This window comes from Lithobates pipiens, unplaced genomic scaffold (assembly GCF_037356315.1).
Source record: "Lithobates pipiens isolate NorthernLeopardFrog02 unplaced genomic scaffold, aLitPip1_a1.2 Scaffold_19, whole genome shotgun sequence".
Classification (NCBI taxonomy): Eukaryota; Metazoa; Chordata; class Amphibia; order Anura; family Ranidae; genus Lithobates; species Lithobates pipiens.
Window position 1 is genome coordinate 342891365 of NW_027507764.1, and position 22207 is coordinate 342913571.

Consider the following 22207-nt stretch of genomic DNA (forward strand, 5'->3'; position numbering starts at 1 on the left):
TACAGCAGACCAAGGGCACAATTCAGGTCTATTTTATGTTAGTCTTGTGACGTGTTTATGTGTTCTTTCATATCTCTTAGAGCGGAGGGCTCCGACCATAAATATATATTATAATAACATGTATGTATTTTAAAGAGGAAGTAAACCCTGATGAGTTTACTTCCTCTTTCATTCCCTGCAAAGGTAAAGCATAATGGACTACTATGCATCACATAGTAGTCCATTATGTGTCACTTACCTGACACAGGAGCCGGCAAAGTCACCGCTGTCCCCTGTAGTTCCGAGCATCCATCTTCTCATGGGTCTCCCTGCTCTGCCACTGTCAATCGACGAAGCCGCGATTACGTCACTCCCGCGCATGCGCACGGGAGCCGCCACGCACGGCATATGACCATTGACGGCGGCGCGCTCAGTGCGCCTGCACGCATGCGCCGTAGACAGTGGTGCCTGTCTTTTGGCAAATATCTCCTAAACCGTGTAGATTTAGGAGATATTTCTTGGACCTACAGGTAAGCCTTAATCTAGGCTTACATGTAAGTCAAAGTGTGTTGTAAGGGTTTACAACCACTTTAAATGAGTGGATCTGTGCTTATTCCTGAGGTTAACAGCACCTTAATATTGGTTCTTGGTGTTTTTTGTGTATTTTTGCAACAGATTCACAAAAAGTTATTTGCGTAACCACTTGCCGACCCGCTGCTGTCATTATACTGTGGCAGGTCGGCACTATCCCGCAAACAGTCGTAGCTGTACGTCGGCTCATTTCAGCGGGATAGCAGGCGCGTGCCCGCTGCATTGCAGGGGTGCCGATGCTCACAGCCAGTGGCCACGATGACCGCCGGCCGCGCGTGATCGCGGGCACGAGAGGCAGAACAGGGACGTGTGTGTGTAAACACACAAATCCTTGTTCTGTGAGGAGAGGAGAGGCAGACCGTGAGTTCCTAATAGCTAGCAACCACGATCTGTCATCTCCTATAGTCAGTTCCCTCCCCCCACAGTTAGAACACACAGTCAGGTAACACAGTTAACCCCTTGATCGCCCCTAGTGTTAACCCCTTCCCTGCCAGTGACATTTACACAGTAATCAGTGCATTTTTATAGCACTGATCGCTGTATAATTGTCAATGGTTTCAAAAATGTGTCAAAAGTGTCCGATATGTCCGCCATAATGTCACATTCCTGATAAAAATCGCAGATAGCTGCCATTGCTAGCAAAAAAATAATAATAATAAAAATGCCATAATTCTATTCCCTACGCTATAAATTTTGCGCAAACTATTCAATATTCGCTTTATGCGATTTTTATTACCAAAGATATGTAGAAGAATACTTATCGGCCTAAACTGAGGAAAAAATTTCTTTTTTTTTTAAATTGGGGATATTTATGTTTATTCATTTTTTTCCAAAATTGTCGCTCTTTTTTTTGTTTATAGCGTAAAAAAAAAAAAGAAAAACGCAAAGATGATCAAATACCACCAAAAGAAAGCTCTATTTGTGGGAAGAAAAGGACATCAATTTTGTTTGGGTACAGCGTCGCACGACCGTCCAATTGCCAGTTAAAGCGAAGCAGTGCCGAATCGCAAAAAATGGCCTGGTCATTGAGCAGCCAAATCTTCCCGGGCTCAAGTGATTAAGCTAATTGGATACAGTGAGGAATGTTGGAATACATACTAGACACAGACTTAGGGTTTACGTACACTTTAATGTAATACAATAAATCCCATTTATGAACACATTTTAAACAAAACCAATCAAATATCGGTTACAAATCTGTTCAGTAACATATTACAGGCAGTGTAAAGTAAAGTATGGTTGCAAAAATACTAAGCTGTAAAGCAGGTCTTCTTCAATTTCCCAGCCCAGTGAACCATGTGCAGTTTGATTTTAGAGCAATAAGTTTCCTAGGCCTATTTTCTGATTAGAAGTTCTATACTCTGTGCTTATTCTTTGCCAGATTGCACTGTACGCCTTCCAAATAGATTGAGATATAGCATGTAAGAGGAGTAGAAGCAGAACTTTTGGGGGTTCCACTTTTTTTGGATGCTAAACCTTCTATGTGTTTAAACATAGCTTATTTTAACAGTTACTGTTTGCAACAGCTTATGGAAACGATTTTATGTATATTACCAGCTAAAGCCATAAAAATGTCCTGCGGTGTGCCATGAGAATTACAGTATTTTCCTATTTCAGTTTCATGCTGCTACACTGACATATTCACCATTTATCGGTGATAGATTATTACTTAACAGACCAGTCATGAAAAATAAAAACAGATAAAAACAAATATCTAGTGCTAAAGCTATCCTTAAAGTGGACGTAAACTCATCGATTTAAACAGTTAAAAAAAAAAGGCATGCCGGGAATGCTAACTGCACATTGGCTGTGCTCTCAGCCAAACTATCAAACCATCCAATGGCTGGTGTCATAATGAATCACATGTGCAGCACCATAGCAGTTGAAGATTAAACAGAGGCAAAGATGGCAGCTTCCTTGGCTGAAAACGATAGGAGAGTTTACTACCACTTTAAAGTGTAACTAAACCCAGCTGTAAAGATATTATGTGCATTGCCTTGTCCTTGTTATTGATTTCTACTTTTTATAATTAAAAAATTCAGTGTTTCTCTGAATTTGTAAACTTTTCTAAAATTTTTCTTCATGATATCCTTACATAGAAAACGTGAAAACCCTGCTAGGGTCTGCTAGTAGGCACACGGTGGTTCCAATCCTTGCCATGCTCTTGTCACTAGACTACAAAATGACATGCCAGTGCAGAAATTGCCAGCACAAACGCCACCCGGGAATTTAGTGACTGACAGCAGCCCGCTACAGTAGTCAGAGCTGGCCCTGCCCTGCGCTCTTTGTTCAGGGTTGTTATTCTCCGCTAGCCAGTATTAATTTACAATGTTAGAGGAATAATATGTGTGAAGTAATATGTGTCAAGTGCAGTGTGGTTCTCGGTTTTTCTGGTCCTCCTTTGTTGACACATGTAGGAAGAGATACCAGTATTGAGACTGTCATCCATGAGATATGAAGTCGCAGTGCATAATGTGAATGCAAGGCCTCAGGGGAAATATAGTCTAATGCCGCGATAATGTACACGCGATCTGAAATTTCGACAGAAAAAGCTCTGATGGTTTTCCCGACGGAATTCCGACAGAATTTGGCTCAAGCTGTCTTGCCTACACACGGTCACACCAAATTCCGATCGTTTATAACGCGGTGAAGTACAACACGCACGACGGGACTAGAAAAAGGAAGTTCAATAGCCGGTAGCCAATAGCTTCTGTCTCGTAGTTGAATCTGAGCATGCGTGATTTTTGGCGTGTTGGAATTGCATACACATGATCGGAATTTCCGATGAAAAGCTCTCATCGGTCTTTTTCTGGCCGGAATTACCAATCGTGTGTACGCGGCATGAGGCTGGCCCTGCATGTGTCCCTGCATACTTGTCAATCCCAGCTATGCAGGTAAACCTGTACAGTCCCATAGCTTCCAACTGTCCCTGATTTCGAGGGACTGTCCTTGATTTGGAGTAATGTGCCTCTGTCCCTCGTTCCTCTTCATTTGTCCCTCATTTTGGGTTTGAGCTATATAGATGTATATAAAATTCACGTTTTATCTATCAAAAAGTGTTTCCAGTGCTAAACCTTTCATCTGATCTCTAAATTTCGCCATTTGTAAATTCCAAAAGCCAATATAAAGGAATAGCAGTGGTAAAAAAGCACTTCTGGGTTCAACCAAACTTGTTTTTTTTTGTACAATTCTCCTTTAAGGGGGCGTGTCCTATGACTGCATACTTTTGCTGATAGGTGTCCCTCATTCCCATCTCAAAAAGTTGGGAGGTATGCAGTCCATGCATAGCCATTCACTTAAATTAGGTTGTCTGCAAGCAGCTCAATGCTAGTGCAGAATTAAAAAAAATGTCTTCATGCTGTGCAGGGCTGAGTGCCCATGAAAACGAGTCCTAACCCTCCTGCTAGGTAGCCTACCAACACTGCTGTGGCATCATGCACATATATAAATAAATATATGTTAACCACTTAAGGACCTGGCCTCTTTTTTAGATGTGTTGTTTACAAATTAAAAACCTTTTTTTCTGCTAGAAACCCCCCCCCCCCCCAAATATTATATATATTTTTTTTCTAACACCCTAGAGAATAAAATGGTGGCTGTTGCAATACTTTCTGTCACACCGTATTTGCTCAGAGGTCTTACAAGCGCACTTTTTATTTTAAAAATACACTTTTTTTAATTAAAAAATAAGACAACAGTAAAGTTAGCCCAATTTTTTTTTTATATTGTGAAAGATAATGTTACGCCGAGAAAATTGATATCCAACATGTCACGTTTCAAAATTGCGCCCGCTCGTGGAATGGCGACAAACTTTTACCCTTAAAAATCTCCATAGATTCTACAGGTTGCATGTTTTGCATTACAAAGAAGGTCTATGGCTAGAATTATTGCTCTTGCTCTACCGATCAGGGCGATACCTCACATGTGTGGTTTGAACACCGTTTTCATATGCGGGCGCTACTCACGTATGCATTCGCTACTGCATGCGAGCTCAGCGGGACGGGGCGCGGTTAAAAAAAAAAAATTCTTATTTATTTTACCTTTTATTTTATTTTTTTACACTGTTTTAAAAACTGTTTTAAAAAATAAATACATAATTGTGTCACTTTTATTTCTATTACTGGGAATGTAAACATCCATTGTGATAGAAAAAAGCATGACAGGATCTCTTACAAAAAGACCTCAGATCTCATCTTTACACTAAAATGCAAGAGACCACTTTTACCGTCGGCCGAACACGAAGATACCGGGGGTTATGGCAGCTAGCTGTTGCCATAACAACGATATCCGTCCTCAAAGTAGGGACGTACATCGGCATGCAGCGGTCCAGAAGGGGTTAAAGACACTGGAGTTGTTCAGATTCACTATGGCCCACCATGCTTTTTCAGGGTGTCAAAAGCGCATGAAAACTATTCCCCATTAACTCCTATGTAACTGTTCACACTGCAGGTGCACTGCGATTTGAAAAGTCCTGCTTGTGGTTTTTTCATAAGCGCCCCCCGAAAAGGCATCTTCCATTGTGAGTCAATAGGAATGTATCAAAAGCGCATCAATGGGAAATTTCCCTTAGGGCTGACTCATATCAGCATCTGCGTCACAATGCAGTGCGATACGGCTGAGATCAGCACAGTGATGATGTGCTAAGCTTGGTGGATCGCACTGTTCCTTTTTTTTTATTTTTTTATAAACTTTATTCAGATGTCACAAAGACATCTCAAAGTTCAATTGCACGACGCATGGTACAGTGAGAGTGCCTCTCACCATGCTGCATTGATAAAAAGTACTTTTCTTAGTGCACTGTGCCCGCACAGTGCATCTGGTGTAAATGTACCATTGAGCAGCACAAAAGTGCAAAACGCATTAGTATTAACCTCTTTGCGCTGGTGCCTCCCGGCCTTTCAAAGGGTTTTGGATGCTGGGAGGTGGGGAGGGGTTTATGATCATGTGACCGCCGTGAATGGCTGTCACAGTGGTCACATGATCGGACAGTTCCTGATTGCAAGCACTAATCAACGCAAATATGTGGCCGCTCTGCACCAAGGCTCACCTGCCGAGATGCTGCATATTTGCATGCAGCTGGCGCCAAGTTGTTAATGCGAAAGGGCACTTAGAAAAGTCAGTATTAACTTTGAAACACGAAGGTTCGTTGAACAAAATAAGGTCAAGCTGTGTTAACTTTAGAATATGCAATTAGGTGTGTGTAAAGGGAAAAAAAATGTCTGCTTGCGGATGATTGGAGTGAACAATCTGTACCTTCATGTGGCTGGTCTTCTCTGTTTCTAAATGTACAATTTAAATGCATGAGCTGCCTTATCTTCTGCAAGATCTGTAACTCTGTTCAGCCAATATTCCAAAAATACATCTCTGCTAGACACTATAAGCTAACCAAATGCATTTCTTCATTGCAGTCAAAGCAATACAGCTCAGTAGACGTAGAGTAGAGCTATTAGCGAAATAGCTCAATGATTACATAAATGCGCGCTTTCCTCTAATCAGCCAGCTAAATTTATTACATTTACAGCACTGTGCAATGCAGTAAAGCCTGCTTGGCTAACAATGCTGTCAATTGTCCCAATGCTGAAATGCAGAATTACAAGGGGGGGGCGGGGGGCAAAAAGACAGATTGAGGTATTATTTAAAAAATATTTGTAATGCCTACATAATTGGCTTAAACAAGTCTTCTATTACTGCGTACAGTTACACTTTAAACTACTTGAATTGACATGCTAACTAATATGACTAATTCCAGAACTTTTTTCAAACGTATTCTCTGTTTCATCCTCCTCTTCATGAAAGACATTATGTAGAGCAGAGTGAATTGAACCACGTAAATTTTGCTTCTTTTGTCTTCCAACCACGAAGTAGATATATGGATTAATACTGCTCCCAAATACAGTACACAAGATGCTGACAAAAAATAAATTCAGTGATCGGAAGTTATGTGGCAAAAGTTTCATGTACCTTAGCAGCCACATAAATTTAATAGGCACACAGGCAACCATAAAAACAAAGACCGATATAGCTATGATGACATAAAGCTTTGGAGGTCGACGTTTTACTGATGCTTTATGGACCTTGATGAGTAAAATGGCGCTGGAAAATAGCATGAGTGGGAGGGAGATTCCAATGGCCAATACAAATGTCACTGCCTGAACGCCTGTACATTGAGCTGATCTTTCTGCAAATGCCTCTGCAGTGCAGGCAAGGTTTTCTAGACAGCTTTCAACCCCAGCAGTGCACCACAAGCCTATGCAGACTATTAATGACTGGTGTTTATGACGGAAGCAACGATACCATATGGGGTAGAAAACAGAAAGACATCTCTCAATGCTGATGGCAAGTAGGAAGAACATACCAGCCTGGTATGCGCCATCATAAAATATCTCTAATGAAATAATAACCTTAACTATTCCTGGAATTTTTGGATGCACACCCATCAATGCATCAATCTGAAATACCATGAGAATTGAATTAAAAAATAGGTAAGTAAAGTCAGCGATGCTTAGATTAATTATATACACTGTGAATTTGTTTCTTGGCATTCTGAAAGAAAGGTACCAGAAGGCTATTCCATTTCCCAGCATTCCGAATATGCAAACCATGATAATACAACAGGCAGCAACTGTAACATTGATGTCAGGGGGGTCTCTGTCATTTTGCTCCTCTGTTTCATTCCCATTCTCCGCCATGTGGACAACAGACAGAATCTTCATTTTGCACTCTGATATTGTCTGGTTGTAAATTGAATCTAGATTAAAAGGAAAAACAAGGTTATTATCTGTGATCATCAAACTGTTAGTGATTACACAATGTCCTTAAAAAATGGCTGAAATGTTTACCATACAATTACTATGACTGTTACCAGAAAGCTTCATACCTTCCAGTGTTCTAAACATTGTTTGTCCTCATAATTATTCGTGCAGCCAGTGACCTCATACCTGTGTGCCAACAGAGTGAGTTATGGGGCATATAGTCCTCTCTGAATCTGCTGTTATGTATTCCTGTACCCTAAGACTACAAACCCTAGGGATCCTTGCAGTGGCCTGAAGGTTGCTGGAAGGGATGATAAAAGGAGCTTAGAAGCCAGAGCATGCTCTCTTCCTCTTGGGCCTGACGCATGATGGACCTCTCTGTGTGACAGAGAGAGAGAGGTCTCAGCCTACCATGCAGAACACTACTTCCACCACAAGGCTTGAGAGGCCTATTCCTGTTACCATGTTACTAGTATCGTTGACAGTGTCTACCCATTGGTGTGGACGTGTGCAGAAAGTCACTAGAGAAGGCTGAGACAGAGGATCCATTGCCGAAGTGTTACCATCCGTGTTCCTATCCAGAAGACTGCAGATCGATTTGGGTTGTTGGTGAGAGAGCAAGCTGCACAATCTTTATCTATTCACTACCACCATTAAAGAACACAGTGCACACATATCTCTACCCAAGAACACTTTACTGCATTGATGGAACACTGTACTCAGATGCCTTAGGCCTTCAACACTTGGAATCTATTGTTTAATCTGCAACCAGATTACAGTTAATGAGCTCCAACTAGCTAGCGAAGAATAACAGATCTGCCATGTGGAACTCTATGTCACCAGAGGGGAATTAGCTCTTCCATTAAAATAGCATAGGCTGTCTAGATTACATCTATATCAGTGTGGCCGCATGTGTAGTTAACCGAAACATCCACTAGGAGGTGACTTTGGATCTGAATATAGTGTATCCTTCTGTGTATAGCATTATTCATTGTTTAAGCATTGTTGTGCCTTCAGGAGGAGTCTACTGCCGAGTTGGCGCTGTTATCACAGCTCAGCGGATTTACTCCTTTCTTTGTGAAATAGCTTTTCCTATTTGGTTCACGTAAAAAATTTCAGAACCTTATACTACTGAGTTGCTTGATTTTTGCTTGATAGTATTAACAGGATGTCTGAACTGAGAGTGTCAGGTGGGTTGGAAGGTTCACTTGGCCGTGCAGATGAGCAGGTAATTCTCAGCAGTTACCAAGGGGGCCATGCTACAACCATATTATTCACATAATCACAGAGTGGCTCATTACTGGAAGGAACAATCTGTCCTCAATATGCAGGGAGATTACCAACATATTGCGTGTAATCTACCAATACATAGACCATATAAGGAAACTTGATTCAGTGAAATCAGTGATACCAACAAAATAGATGAAGCTTACAGAATATTAGCAATATTGGTCAGCAGCTCTGAGAAGCAGTACAGAAAGGGTAGCCAAATGAGTGGAAATACAGCATGAAAACATATTTTCCCCTGTTCACACCAGTGCAACTTCAGGTGCGACATGCAGTTTACAAATTGCACCTGAAGTTGCATCCAATGTCCTTCTATGGCATCGTCTTAATAGGTGTAATTTGAAAAATAGTTTGTGAGCCTATTCGCCCATCAGTGGAAGCTCACTTCTTACCTATTTTTGTCAGCCAATTGAACAATTGTCCAAGGCTGGAAAATAAACATCTGTCTCCTTCCAGGGGGTGAGAAGATCGCATGACTGTGTTGATGCTTAGCAAACATATGTCCAGCGCCTGCAACCACTCACATGCTAAATTCCTTAAAGTTTGGGAACCATGGCTGTCATATGCTTTTCCCACTCTTCCCCCAGCCAGCTTGGGTCACCTATGATGGATAATCGCGATATTCCCAAGCACCTACCTTTCTCTACCTTTCCCCCTTCGCTTGACCTCTAAGCCCTTGTACACACGGTCGGACATTCTGACAACCAAATCTGTTGGATTTTGTCCGACGGATTTTGTCTGATGAATTTTGTCCGAAACTGTTGCATACACACGGTTGGACAAAGTTGACGGAAAATCCGATTGTACATAACGTGATGACGTTATTTCGTTACAATGGGACTACATTCAGGCTAGTAGCCAATAGCTTTGGTCTAGGAATTTGATCTGAGCATGCGTGGCACTTTGTTCGTCGGAGTAGGCTACACATGATCGGAGTATGTCCGATCGGAGCATTTTGTCGGAAAATTTTCCCGGCAAGTTGGAAAAATTGGTCCGTCGGGTATTCCGACGGAAACAGTCCGATGGAGACCACACACAGTCGGAATATCCGACAAAACGGTCCGATAGGACACATTCCGTTGGAATCTCCGACCGTGTGTACAAGGGCTAACCCTCTGTTCCTCCTTCTTCTTTTGCTTCCCTTAGCCTTCTATAGCCCCCTACCTGTTAGGTGTGCATCCCCTCTTTCTTGAGCATCACCTTTGCATTTAATTTTCTCATGATTTCCAATCTGCCTTTCCTCGCAGACCTGTATAGGCTGTATATGGCACCACTGTATGGGTATTGGCGGGGCCAGGAGATGCCCTATTGGTGTGGAGAACCTTTTCAGGACCTCCTGGCCCAGGCGGCTTTATAAAACAGGCCTATTTTTTTCTGCTGTGACAGTTCTCATTTTCTCCTTTATGTTTGCATTGCCTCTTTTTTGCCGTTTTTGCAAGCCAACTCGTGTGATAACTGTCAATGTTAGCCCCTGCGTGGGCATAACTATAGCATGTTGGCTACTTTCTAGACTCAAATAAAAACGATTGAAAAAAAAGTTCCTGCACTGTTCTTTGCGATTTCATGTGCAACTTGCAATGACATCTGTGAATGAATTCGCGCAGATGTCGGCAAGCCGCAGAAGAAATCGTACTGTCCTGTGCTTTTGAAATCGCCACTGAAGAAGCGTGACTTCCAATTAACACCTAGCTACCAAGGTGAATCATATTATGTTAATTGCTAATTATTAACAAATGTCAACAATAAACATTTGTACTGTGAGTATTCAACATTAGGAAACTAACAGAGTTCCAAAAATGCTACACTGTTGCTTCCTAAATGCAAGTGCACCAGTAAACAAAAACAACTAAATTAATAAATATGTAAAAGTAAACAATATAACAAATAATGGCAACAGATGGCAAGTAAGGATGGTCCTGATGTTCGAGTCGAACGTAAGTTTGACTCGAACATCATATGATTGTTTGTTTGCGGAACAAACAAACATATGAGGCATTCGTTGTAAATTTGAGCGCCCCATAATGCACTGTAAGATTGTAATACATTGATGGCTGCTGATTAGCCAAAGCATGCACCTCACCTGCATGCTTTGGCCAATCACAGCGCGCAAGGTGCCTTTAGCCAATCATGGTTTAGAGGACTAAGTCCATGCCCCACACTTTATAAGGCCGCTTACATGGTGGCCATATATAGCGTTTTAATAACGTGGAGATTGAGAGAACGTTAGCTAGAGGCAGGTTAGTTAGTGGCGTGCTGGAAGTTTATATATACAGTATCTCACAAAAGTGAGTACACCCCTCACATTTTTGTACATATTTTATTATATCTTTTCATGTGACAACACTGAAGAAATGACACTTTGTTACAATGTAAAGTAGTGCGTGTACAGCTTGTATAACAGTGTAAATTTGCTCTCCCCTCAAAATAACTTAACAAACCGCCATTTATTTAAAATGGCACCAATTATAACAAAATAACATAATAGTTTATTAAACACATAATGGTACAAACAATCACATTTAAAAACTTTTTTCAATAAAAAATGCAAAACTGACATCTCTCTAAGACAAAAAATGCATTACATTATGCATCATTGTAATCCTGCAAACATGATATAGTATGCAAGAAAAAAGTGCTCTACATGTTTCGCAATTGAATGCTTCTTCGGGAGCTTACTGATTGTTCTTGGAAATAATGATAGAGTATATCTCAATAGGACCTAGGTCCTGATATAATATTAGACACAGTATTAAACTGAGAGAGTATAACCAATCAGCAATAAAGCCTGACACTATTAGGGGTCAGTATACAAATGTAAAGCCAGATTGTCAGTTCAACAAACAGACATAGTTGCATCCTAGCACACCTGACAGGCAGCCCACAACACAAGTGTGAAGCAGCTCATAAGCAGGCGGTATGGTAAAAATTACATAGATTCATTCAGTATATCTTTAACAGCTGAATATTGAGATTAAGTTGATAGGGAGATCAGGAAACAGACCCTCACCAGAGAAGGATGCTTCCTTCTGGGATGACAGCCATGCAGACCAATTTGATGCAGTGTGCGGCATATGGTCTGAGCACTGACAGGCTGACCCCCCCCACCCCTCCAACCTCTGCAGCAATGCTAACAACACTCATATGTCTATTTCCCAAAGACAACCTCTGGATATGACACTGAGCATGTGCACTCAACTTTTTTGGTCGAATATGGCGAGGCCTTTTCTGAGTGGACCTGTCCTGTTAAACAGCTGTATAGTCTTGGTCACCGTGCTGAAGCTTGGTTTCAGGGTCTTGGCAATCTTCTTATAGCCTAGGCCAACTTTATGTAGAGCAACGATTTTTTTTTTGGCATGAGGTACCATGGTGAACTACCAGTGACCAGTATGAGAGAGTGAGAGAGATAACACCAGATTTAAAACACCAGCTAATTTTCACTTAGGGGTGTACTCGCTTTTGTTGCCAGCAGTTTAGACTTTATTGGCTGTGTGCTGAGTTATTTTGAGGGGACAGAAAATTTACACTGATATACAAGCTGTATACTCACTACTTTACATTGTAACAAAGTGTAATTTCTTCAGTGTTGTCACATGAAAAGATATAACAAAATATTTACAAAAATGTGAGGGGTGTACTCACCTTTGTGAGATACTGTGTGTATATATATATATATATATATATTATATATATACACAGTATCTCACAAAGTCTACAGTATATAGTACAGTGTATTGAAGTGGTTAAAGGGAACCCTATGACAGAATTAAGAAAAAAAACGGTATGGGGTCCCCCCCAGAATCCAAACCCGGCTCTTTGGGTCTGGCATAGATTTTTAAGGGGAGCTCCATGGCAAAATTTTAAAAAAATCGGCGTGGGCTCCCCCCCAAATCCACACCAGACCCTTAGATCCCAGACTCCTCCCCTATGTGAATGGGTAGGGGTACGTGGGGGGGGGGGGCCATGCTGTTTTATTTTACATTTTGGCATGGAGTTCCCCTTAAAATCCATACCAGACCTGAAGTTTTTTTGCATTCATACATGTCCCCTGGGGCAGTACCCGGGTCCCTATCCACTTTTTATGGCAATAACTTGCATATAAGCCTTTAAAATTAGCACTTTTGATTTTTCATGTTTGTGTCCCATAGACCTAAATAGGGTTCACATGTTCACTCAAACATTTTGCCTGATCACATGTTCTGGGTGTTTCGCTCATCCCTAATGCCAAGAATGTCAATAAATGGTATCAGCAAACAGGAACATTGTTCACATGTTCCACAAAAATGTAAGTTGAAGTTTAGGTATGGGAATTTTTCCATAGTTACATTGGTCCAGCTACTCCCATGTAATGCCGCGTACACACGATTGGAATTCTCGTCGGAAAAAGCTCTGATGGTTTTCCCGACGGAATTCCGATGGAATTCGGCTCAAGCTGTCTTGGCTACACACGGTCACATCAAATTCCGATCATTTATAACGCGGTGACGCACAACACGTACGACGTGACTAGAAAAAGGAAGTTCAATAGCCAGTAGCCAATAGCTTCTGTCTCGTAGTTGAATCTGAGCATGCGTCATTTTTGGCGTGTCGGAAATGCATACACATGATCGGAATTACCAATAGAAATTTTTTCCGTCGGGAAAATTGAGAACATGCTATCAATTTTTGGCTGGTGGAAATTCAGACAGCTAAATTCCGATGGAGCATACACACTGTCACATTTTCCGATGAAAAGCTCTCATCGGTCTTTTTCTGGCCCGAATTCCGATTGTGTGTATGCGGCATAAGTATGTCTGTGCCATATCTGTTGGATCTCTGTTGAAGCTGGAAATTACTGTAGTAAGCACCACTAGTACAGTGTACTCCACTAGCTTCCAGGTTTCATGCCCAGGGGCTTCCCTGTTGCATCATGAATACAGGAAGTCGATCTCTTAGCATGGGTTCCATACAGGGAACACTATGCATTTGCTCAATGCATGCAAAGCATTTTCTGAATTAATAAGGTGGATAGGTGGGGCAGTGATGTCATGATCTCTCCACCCCAATCATTCAGAAAATACTTTGCATTAATGGAAAAAATGCAAAGTATTCTTGGCAGTCACTCTGCATGGGACCCAGAAGCTAGCAGAAATTATTTTAGTAGTGGTGCCTACTACAGTGATTTCCAACTTCCACAGGTATGGCACAGGCATGGCACATGAATACATACATTGGTTCAAGCTGGACCAATGTAACCATGGAAAAATCACCATACCCAACTATCTTTAAACCTATACATTTACTGCAGGATTAAACACGATTCTGAATAAGTCTCAATCAAAAAAAGCCAGCCACAAATAACTGGAAAATATTGGCAGGGCTAACCACTCTACCAATGCATCATTGGGTGCATAGAGCACAACACCTGGATACCAGAGCAATAAAAGTGATATGGTCTGACAATACAATATTTCTATTATCTGGAAGGGTTTGTGTAGGAAGAAAGCCAATCTGTCAGCAGATGCATAATGACATGGGCATCTATCTCAAGGGTGTCATTAGATTGTGGGATTGATTTACGTAAGGAGGAGTATAAGATTTTCACCTAGCAAAGTGAATGTTCGTAAAGAAATTGTAGCTGATTTTATTTTGAATACCCAAACTTGTGTGAGGCAAAATAAAAATACAATTTTTTTTTCTAGCATGATTGGGTATTTAACGTGAAACCAGTTTCACCTCATTCACTAAAATTCACATTGAAAATATACACTTTGCAAAAATAAAAATTAATTTAGCTTTCTTGTATATTCCATATGTTCTACAATACAGGACACAGGAAACTATTTTTTACACCGTGGGTTATAGGCACATCCTATAAGGTGATTGGACACTGAAACACACACTGGAAAGCTTTTTAGGACATACCCCCCTGGCGTGCCACCCCCATAGCCCTGACCCACTCCGAATGCTCAAATTTGTGGCAAACAATGCAGGGTAGCCAAGGAAAAGTTTAGGACGCATTCAGCATATTCATACATCATGGGACATCTGCTAGCAATGAATACAAATTGCGGGCAACAAGTACGCAAACAGAACTGTGACAACTAGACCAAAAAACAACAGTGGTCAAAGGGACCAAGTTCAGAGTGCCACTATGAGAATCTTGCAGCCAAAAGCTGCATCACAAGAAGATTGGATGTCTGCTTGGTAAAACTGGTGGCGTTCTTACATAGCTGGGCTACATAGGCTTGATGCCGACAAGCCCAGAATACACCCATTGGTCTGGTGAAATGGCACAGGAGGAGGGTTTTGCTTAAGGCCATAAGCCCTTGCAATCAAGTTCCTTATTCACCAAGCAATTGTGGATTTTGAAGCAGGGTGCCCCATTGCAAGCTCCCAATGTGAGATTAAATAGGATATAGACAATAAATTTGGATGCTTAGGATCAGGGCACAAGAATGGCAGTACAATATCCTAAATAATTTGGAACACTGAAACTATCTTTGGAAGAATGGATGGTCTTGGGCAACAGTTTTGTCCTTGTAAAGTATGAGGCAAGGTTCTTTACAGGCAAAGGCTATTTTGCCAGCAGGAATCCCAGATGGGTTCAAAGGGTGGTTTCGGCATGGCAAGGAGAGCAAAACTAAGATCCCAGATATTCACAGGGTGCTGCAAGAGGGCGGATATGAGTAACACCTTGAATAAAAGTTTTTATAAGGAGTGTGAAGAAAGAGGCATTTGAGAAAGGGGGGATGAGGCTGATACTTGCCATTTAATCATGCTTAGAGCCAAATTGTGGTCAAGGCCTGTTTGTAGGAAAGCCAGAATGTGAGGCACAGAATAATCTGAATTGACTGCGTTCATACCAGGCAAAATAAGATTTCCAGGTACGATATTATAATTGATCTTCCCAGAAGGGGCTTTTCTTTCTTTCAGCAAAGTAGGAATCACAGACTCAGAAATCCCTCTATAATTCGAGACCTGGGTTTCAACAGCTATGCTGTTAAAGCCAGAGACTGAAAAGCAGGATGGAGTAGGCGAACTTGAGATAGCAGATCTTGTCTGTTGGAAATAGGCCATATGTTATCTACTAGAAGTCTGAGTATGTCTAAAGCCGCATACACACGTAGCCGTCTGTCCGACGTACTTAGTCTGGCGGACGTCCGCCAAACTGTCCGTCGGAATTTTCGAACGGGCTACTTGCCCACACACGGCACTTTTTCAGCGGACTAATACGGCGTACTTTAGAAATGAACGGACTCGCCCACACACGCGGAGGAAAGTCCGCTCATTTCGAGCGCGTCTCCAGGTAATCGGGGCCCGCGAAGGAGACCTCGCTGGCCCTGTCGCCTGGTATGGACTTAAAGGGGAACCCCCAACGCCGAAACAAATCGGCGTGGGGGTCCCCCCAAGTCCACAACAGACCCTTGTCCGAGCACGCTACCCGGCCGGCCAGGAAAGGGGGGCGAGCGAGCGCCCCCCCTCCTGAGCCGTACCAGGCCGCGTGCCCTCAACATGGGGAGTGCCTTGGGGAAGGGGGGGGCCGCGCGGCCCCCCCACCCCAAAGCACCTTGTCCCCATGTTGATGAGGACAAGGGCCTCTTCCAGACAACCCTGGCCGTTGGTTGTCGGGGTCTGCGGGCGGGGGGCTTATCAGAATCCGGGAGCCCCCTTTAATAAGGGGGCTCCCAGATACCGGCTCCCCACCCTATGTGAATGAGTATGGGGTACAATGTACCCCTACCCATTCACCTGTAAAATAAAAGTACAAAAAAAACACAACACACGAGATAAAATACTTTATTGCACAGCTCCGGGGGTCTTCCGTCTTCGGGGGTCTTCTTGCCGGACTCCTCAGCTATCTTCTTGTAGCTCTTTTGCTAGCGGAGGAGTCCGGCTTTCTTCCTCGCCGACGGCCTCTTCTCCCGACTTCGGGGGTCTTGTCCCCCTCTTCGGTTCTTCTGCCGGGCAACCGCGCCTTCTTATAGCTCTTTTACAGGCGGTGGCCCGGTCTTCTGTCGCCGCTGCCGCCTTCCGTTCTTCTTCTCCTTCTTCTCCTGGAGATGTTGACTCCACGCTCTCTCCGGCCACAATGCCAGGGACGCGCTGCGCGGCCACTTATATAGGGACAAGGGGCGGTGTCACATGGCTTTATGTCACATGGGTTGGTGTCACATGGTGACCCCGCCCCCTTACGATGTCACAGTCCCCATGTGACATCAACCCATGTGACCAACCCATGTGACATAAAGTCATGTGACACCGCCCCTTGTCCCTATATAAGTGGCCGCGCAGCGCGTCCCTGGCATTGTGGCCGGAGAGAGCGTCGAGTCAACATCTCCAGGAGAAGGAGGAGAAGAAGAAGAACGGAAGGCGGCAGCGGCGACAGAAGACCGGGCCACCGCCTGTAAAAGAGCTATAAGAAGGCGCGGTTGCCCGGCAGAAGAACCGAAGAGGGGGACAAGACCCCCGAAGTCTGGAGAAGAGGCTGGCGGCGAGGAAGAAAGCCGGACTCCTCCGCTAGCAAAAGAGCTACAAGAAGATAGCGGAGGAGTCCGACGAGAAGACCCCCGAAGACAGAAGACCCCCGGAGCTGTGCAATAAAGTATTTTATCTCGTGTGTTGTGGTTTTTTTTTTTTTTTTACTTTTATTTTACAGGTGAATGGGTAGGGGTACATTGTACTCCATACTCATTCACATAGGGTGGGGGGCCGGTATCCGGGGGCCCCCTTATTAAAGGGGGCTCCCGGATTCCGATAAGCCCCCCGCCCGCCGACCCCGACAACCAATGGCCAGGGTTGTCGGGAAGAGGCCCTTGTCCTCATCAACATGGGGACAAGGTGCTTTGGGGTGGGGGGGCCGCGCGGCCCCCCCCTTCCTCAAGGCACCCCCCATGTTGAGGGCACGCGGCCTGGTACGGCTAAGGAGGGGGGGCACTCGCTCGCCCCCCTTTCCTGGCCGGCCGGGTAGCGTGCTCGGACAAGGGTCTGTTGTGGACTTGGGGGGGACCCCCACACCGATTTTTTTCGGCGTTGGGGGTTCCCCTTTAGGTCCATACCAGGCGGCGGGGCCAGCGACGTCTCCTTCGCGGGCCCCGCCTACCTGGAGACCCGCGCGAAATGAGCAGACTTTTCTCCGGGCGGGAAAAGTCCGCTCATTTCAAAAGTACGGCGGACTGGCATACACACGGCTGGATTGTCCGCCGAAATGCGAGTATGGCGGGCAGATTGTTGTGCAAACCGAAATTCTTAGTACTCCGGACTGCACGCTGAAAAAGTCAGCTGAAGCCCACACACGAGCGTATTGTCCGTTGAAATGTGTTTCAACGGACTAAGTACGTCATACAGTTTGCTCGTGTGTACACGGCATAAGAATCATCACTTTTCAATCATGCTCTATTTTGTGGAACAGACAATGCAGAATTCAATCTGTAGGAAAAGCGTGAATAAGCCTGAACTGAGGCTAGGCCATTATTAGGGTATCTGAAGCCAGGGCTAGAGGATTCCTGGGTCTGGCAACAAACAGGGGTAGCTTGTTGTTGAATATAGAAGCTAGGATGTCCACTTCTCGAATCCCCCATCTTTGCTATATCAGAGTGGACACCTCTGGATGAAGAGATCATTCACCTTGATCCAAGCAGGGGCAGCTAAGATTATCCACCTGCTAGCTTTCCACTCCAGGGATGTGGACTGCAGAATCATTAAGCAGCAAGTTTCTGCCCACAAGAGAATCTGGCTTGCTTCCTTCAAAGCAACCATGCTCCTTGTGCCCCCCCAATCAGGGCTAAAGTCCTGTGGGAACGCATTGGGAACGGAGTTCCTGTACTTTTTCCACAACAGGAACCCAGTTCCCGTTAGCAGCCATGTCCTGCACGACTTTCAAGTATGCGAGCTGTGTGGCAGGTGCTACACCAGCAGTTGCCCACACAGCTCATAATAGTAAGTGCCACACACCTGACCATTCAGGAATTGCCAGTAGGGGGCCCCCATGGCAGCTAGCTGATGGGTAGATCAGGTCCCTGCTGCTAAGAGATTGTATTTAGTCAGACCTCTCATGATGCGCTCCTCCCCGTCACCCCCCCCCCCCTGATTTTCTGTCTCCTCATCTACCCCCCCCCCACCCCCAGTCTCCTGCATACTTGCTCTGTGTCCCACTGAATCCCCCCCTCCTCTATCTTCAGTGCCATATGATGAGAGAACCCAAAGGAGGAGCACAGCTATTCTGTTCACAGGACATGCAGGAAGAGAGGTGAGCTGAGGAAGGAACATCAGTTTGGGGTGGTAAGCTGAGCACAATACCTGGCAAAGTTTAATGCCAGGAGGGAAGTTTATGTGGAAATATGTGAAGGGTTGGAACAGCAGAGAGTATGTGTTGGAGCCCTGCAGAGTTTGTAGCCCCCCCAAGCTAACATACATCTCCTAAGCAGGAACACATAACTATCTCCCCAAGCATTCTGTCCAGATAATGTGCAGTTAATTTATGACCTTTCAGTTTAACCATGTGTTATCCAAACTCTGTTCAAAGAAAAGTGTAAACTCACCACATAAACACTCTATATACAAAATAAAATTCCCCAATAAAGATAGAACATGATGTTCACATTTGCATGGAAGCACAATTGAATGAATGCTGATTCTTCAGAGAATTACCGTATTTATGTTTATTGAGGATTTTTTTTTTATGTACTAACAGTTAAGCTTTATACACACAGAACGAAAATTGGATGAAAAGTACCACTTTTGAAGCGCTTGTGCATATGTGCATATCATTATTTTAATTTTTTTTGGTGGGCGAGTGGATCTTGGGTGGGAGTTCCCACACTTTTTTCCCCAGGACTTGACCCCTGCCCCCAATGGTTGATATATTCCATGGGGGTCCAGTGCTGCAGGGACAACAATCCTGCTCCAGGAAAGGTCAATGAAGAGCTTGGTTCCCTCTCTTCACTGTGTTCCTTGAATTGTCAAAGTTTGGAACACTCCCCCCATCCAGCCTGATAGACCTTCATCTATTGTAAGGGCTTTACAGTGGGAGGGAAGAAAGAAATCCCCCACTGTTAGGGCTTGTGTGGTGCTCCACCATGATAAGAACAGTCTTGCTTGGCTGGATAGGAGAATTAGTAAAGCGTCTACTTTTCAACAAAATGGGAAAGAGTCTACTTTTCTACAAAATGTTTTGTTGGAGAGTTCTTGAATGGAATTGGGTGAAAACTTTTAAGCTCTGCCTCCATCTACTGGATCATTAGATCCAAAACTTGAAGAGAGAATCTCACTGTTTGCTTGCTCCTGGATCTCAGTTCTCAAGCATAAGCTCTTAGCCCTTGTACACACGGTCGTAAATTCTGACAGAAAATGTCCAATCGGACCGTGTTGTTGGATATTCCGACCGTGTGTGGGCTCCATCGGACTTTTTCCGCCGGAATGTCCGACCAACAAAGTTTGAGAGCTGGATATAAAATTTTCCGACAACATGATCCGATCGGACAAAGTGCCACGCATGCTCAGATCAAATTACGAGACCAAAGCTATTGGCTACTAGCCTGAACGTAGTCCCGTTGTAACGTACTAATGTCGTCATGTTCCAAACGATCAGATTTTCTGACAACTTTGTGTATGCAACACCAGTTTTGGACAAAATCCCTTTGGAAAAATCCGACGGATTTTGTGGTCGGAATTTCCGACCGTGTGTACAAGGGCTAAGAGAAAGAATTTTATTTTCTGGATAAAAAAACTTTTGCTTGGGACCAGGGGTGGACTGACCATTCGGCCACTCGGGCACCGACTGAGGGCCCGTAGTCAGGGGGGCCCCATGAGCGTCTCACAGGGGTGGCGCCTCATAGCACCCTCAAAAATTGCACTCAGGTATTGGCATACAATTCACATTATTTATTTTAAATAATATTGTACCTGCTGTGAATCCTGTCTGCTACTTGGCTAGGGACTCTTTTTTGAAGAGGAGGGATACAGCCGCATAAGCCGCTGATGTTTAGTTAGTCCCGGCTGAGAGGGGGGCGGATTGATTCAGAATGTTGTGCAGAGGTGCTACCTTTTAAAAGCCCCCTCTGTCATATGGTGCCTCTACATTGTGAAAGAACTTTGACCCATGATGACACATACATCATGGGGTACAGGACAGCCAATTGAGACATTTCAGCACATGGACAATTGGACATACCCCCTAACTTAGAAATAGACCTGATCTGGCGGCCATTTTACATTCTGTCTTTTGTCAGTGTAGGGACAGGAGGCTGTGTGGAGCAGGGACAGTCAGTTTAATCACTAGCTATTACTATTAGGTCCACAAAGGTCCTTTTAAAGTGGTTGTATACCCAAATTTTTAACTTTTACCTACAGGAAAGCCTATAATAAGGCTTACCTGTAGGTAAAAAAAATATCTCCTAAACCTGTACGGTTTAGGAGATATTCCCCTCGGTATGCGCCACTGACTGCAGCGGCGCATGCGCATAAGGGGATTCACGGCCTAAAAATCCGGCAGTGGCCGGCCGGCCGGAATGAAATCTCCCGCGCGGGAGTGACGATATAGCGGCTCCGGCCACTCACAGCGATGGAGCCGCGATACCTAGAAGAAACGCCGAGGGAGCATGTCAGCTCCCTTGGCGTGGATCGGGCCAGATGTCGGGGCCTCGTTCTAAGGTAAGTATTTCATAATGAGCTAGTATGCGGTGCATACTAGCTCATTATGCATTTTGCTTTGCAGGTTTAAAGAAAAAAAAAAAAATTGCGGGTTTACTACCGCTTTAAGGACTGGTATAGGTGTACAGTATATAGGGTTGTACACGTATAATATACTTTCTTTCAAATATAGAAAGTATATTATGGTGCACTGCTGACTGCTGTGCTGCTCAGTGCTGACCGATTCTGCAGCTGTCTTTTATCAGTGTAGGGACTGAGGGACAGTATGGTGTTTTGGAGCAGAAACAGTCTGCAAATCACTAGCTACTAGGTCCACAAAGGTCGTTTTAAGGACTGGTATAGGTGTACATTATATAGGGTTGTACACGTATAATATAATTTCTTTCAAATATAGAAAGCATATTATAGTGCACTGCACTGCTGTGCTGCTGACCGATTCTTCAGCTGTCGTTTCTCAGTGTAGGGAGGGACAGTTTGGTGTTTGGAGCAGGGACAGTCTGCAATTCACTAGCTACTAGCTAGCTACTATTAGGTCCACAAAGGTCCTTTTAAGGACTGGTATAGGTGTACTATTTGGTGTGCAGTATATAGGGGTGTAATACACGTATAAAATACTTGCAAATATAGAAAGCATAGTATAGTGCATTTCCACTGTGCAGCATTGTGACTTCTGACCGGTTCTGCAGCGATACTACAAAGAGTGACAAACGCAATTAAAAAAAAGTATTATAACTGGTGTGATAGACCAGTGGCCCCCCAAAATGACCGATTGAAGCGGGGTGTTATATACCTTCTTCCACATACATACTGCACTTCTCTAGAGACTTTTGTCACAAGGTCATTTAAAAAATGACAGGCAGAGGAAGAGGCAGGCCCTTCCGCAGGGGTGGTAGGGGTAGGGCAGGAGCAACAGGCTTGAGCCAAAGTGGGAAATTGCAGAAGGTGCGTTCGATTACGTCAAAGGATGCACC

At 43.9% G+C, this 22207-nt stretch overlaps 1 protein-coding gene across 1 annotated transcript in view; it reads right to left on the reverse strand.

Annotated features, from left to right (window-relative positions):
- Positions 1 to 1679: 1679 nt before the first annotated feature.
- LOC143996849 (proto-oncogene Mas-like) overlaps positions 1680 to 22207 on the reverse strand; it is a 41034-nt gene continuing 20506 nt past the window's right edge. Inside the window, exon 3 of the mRNA XM_077492133.1 lies at positions 1680 to 7318. Coding sequence (XP_077348259.1) covers positions 6297 to 7283 — 987 coding nt within the window. The 5' untranslated portion in view covers positions 7284 to 7318 and the 3' untranslated portion in view covers positions 1680 to 6296. The remainder of the gene's footprint in view (positions 7319 to 22207) is intronic.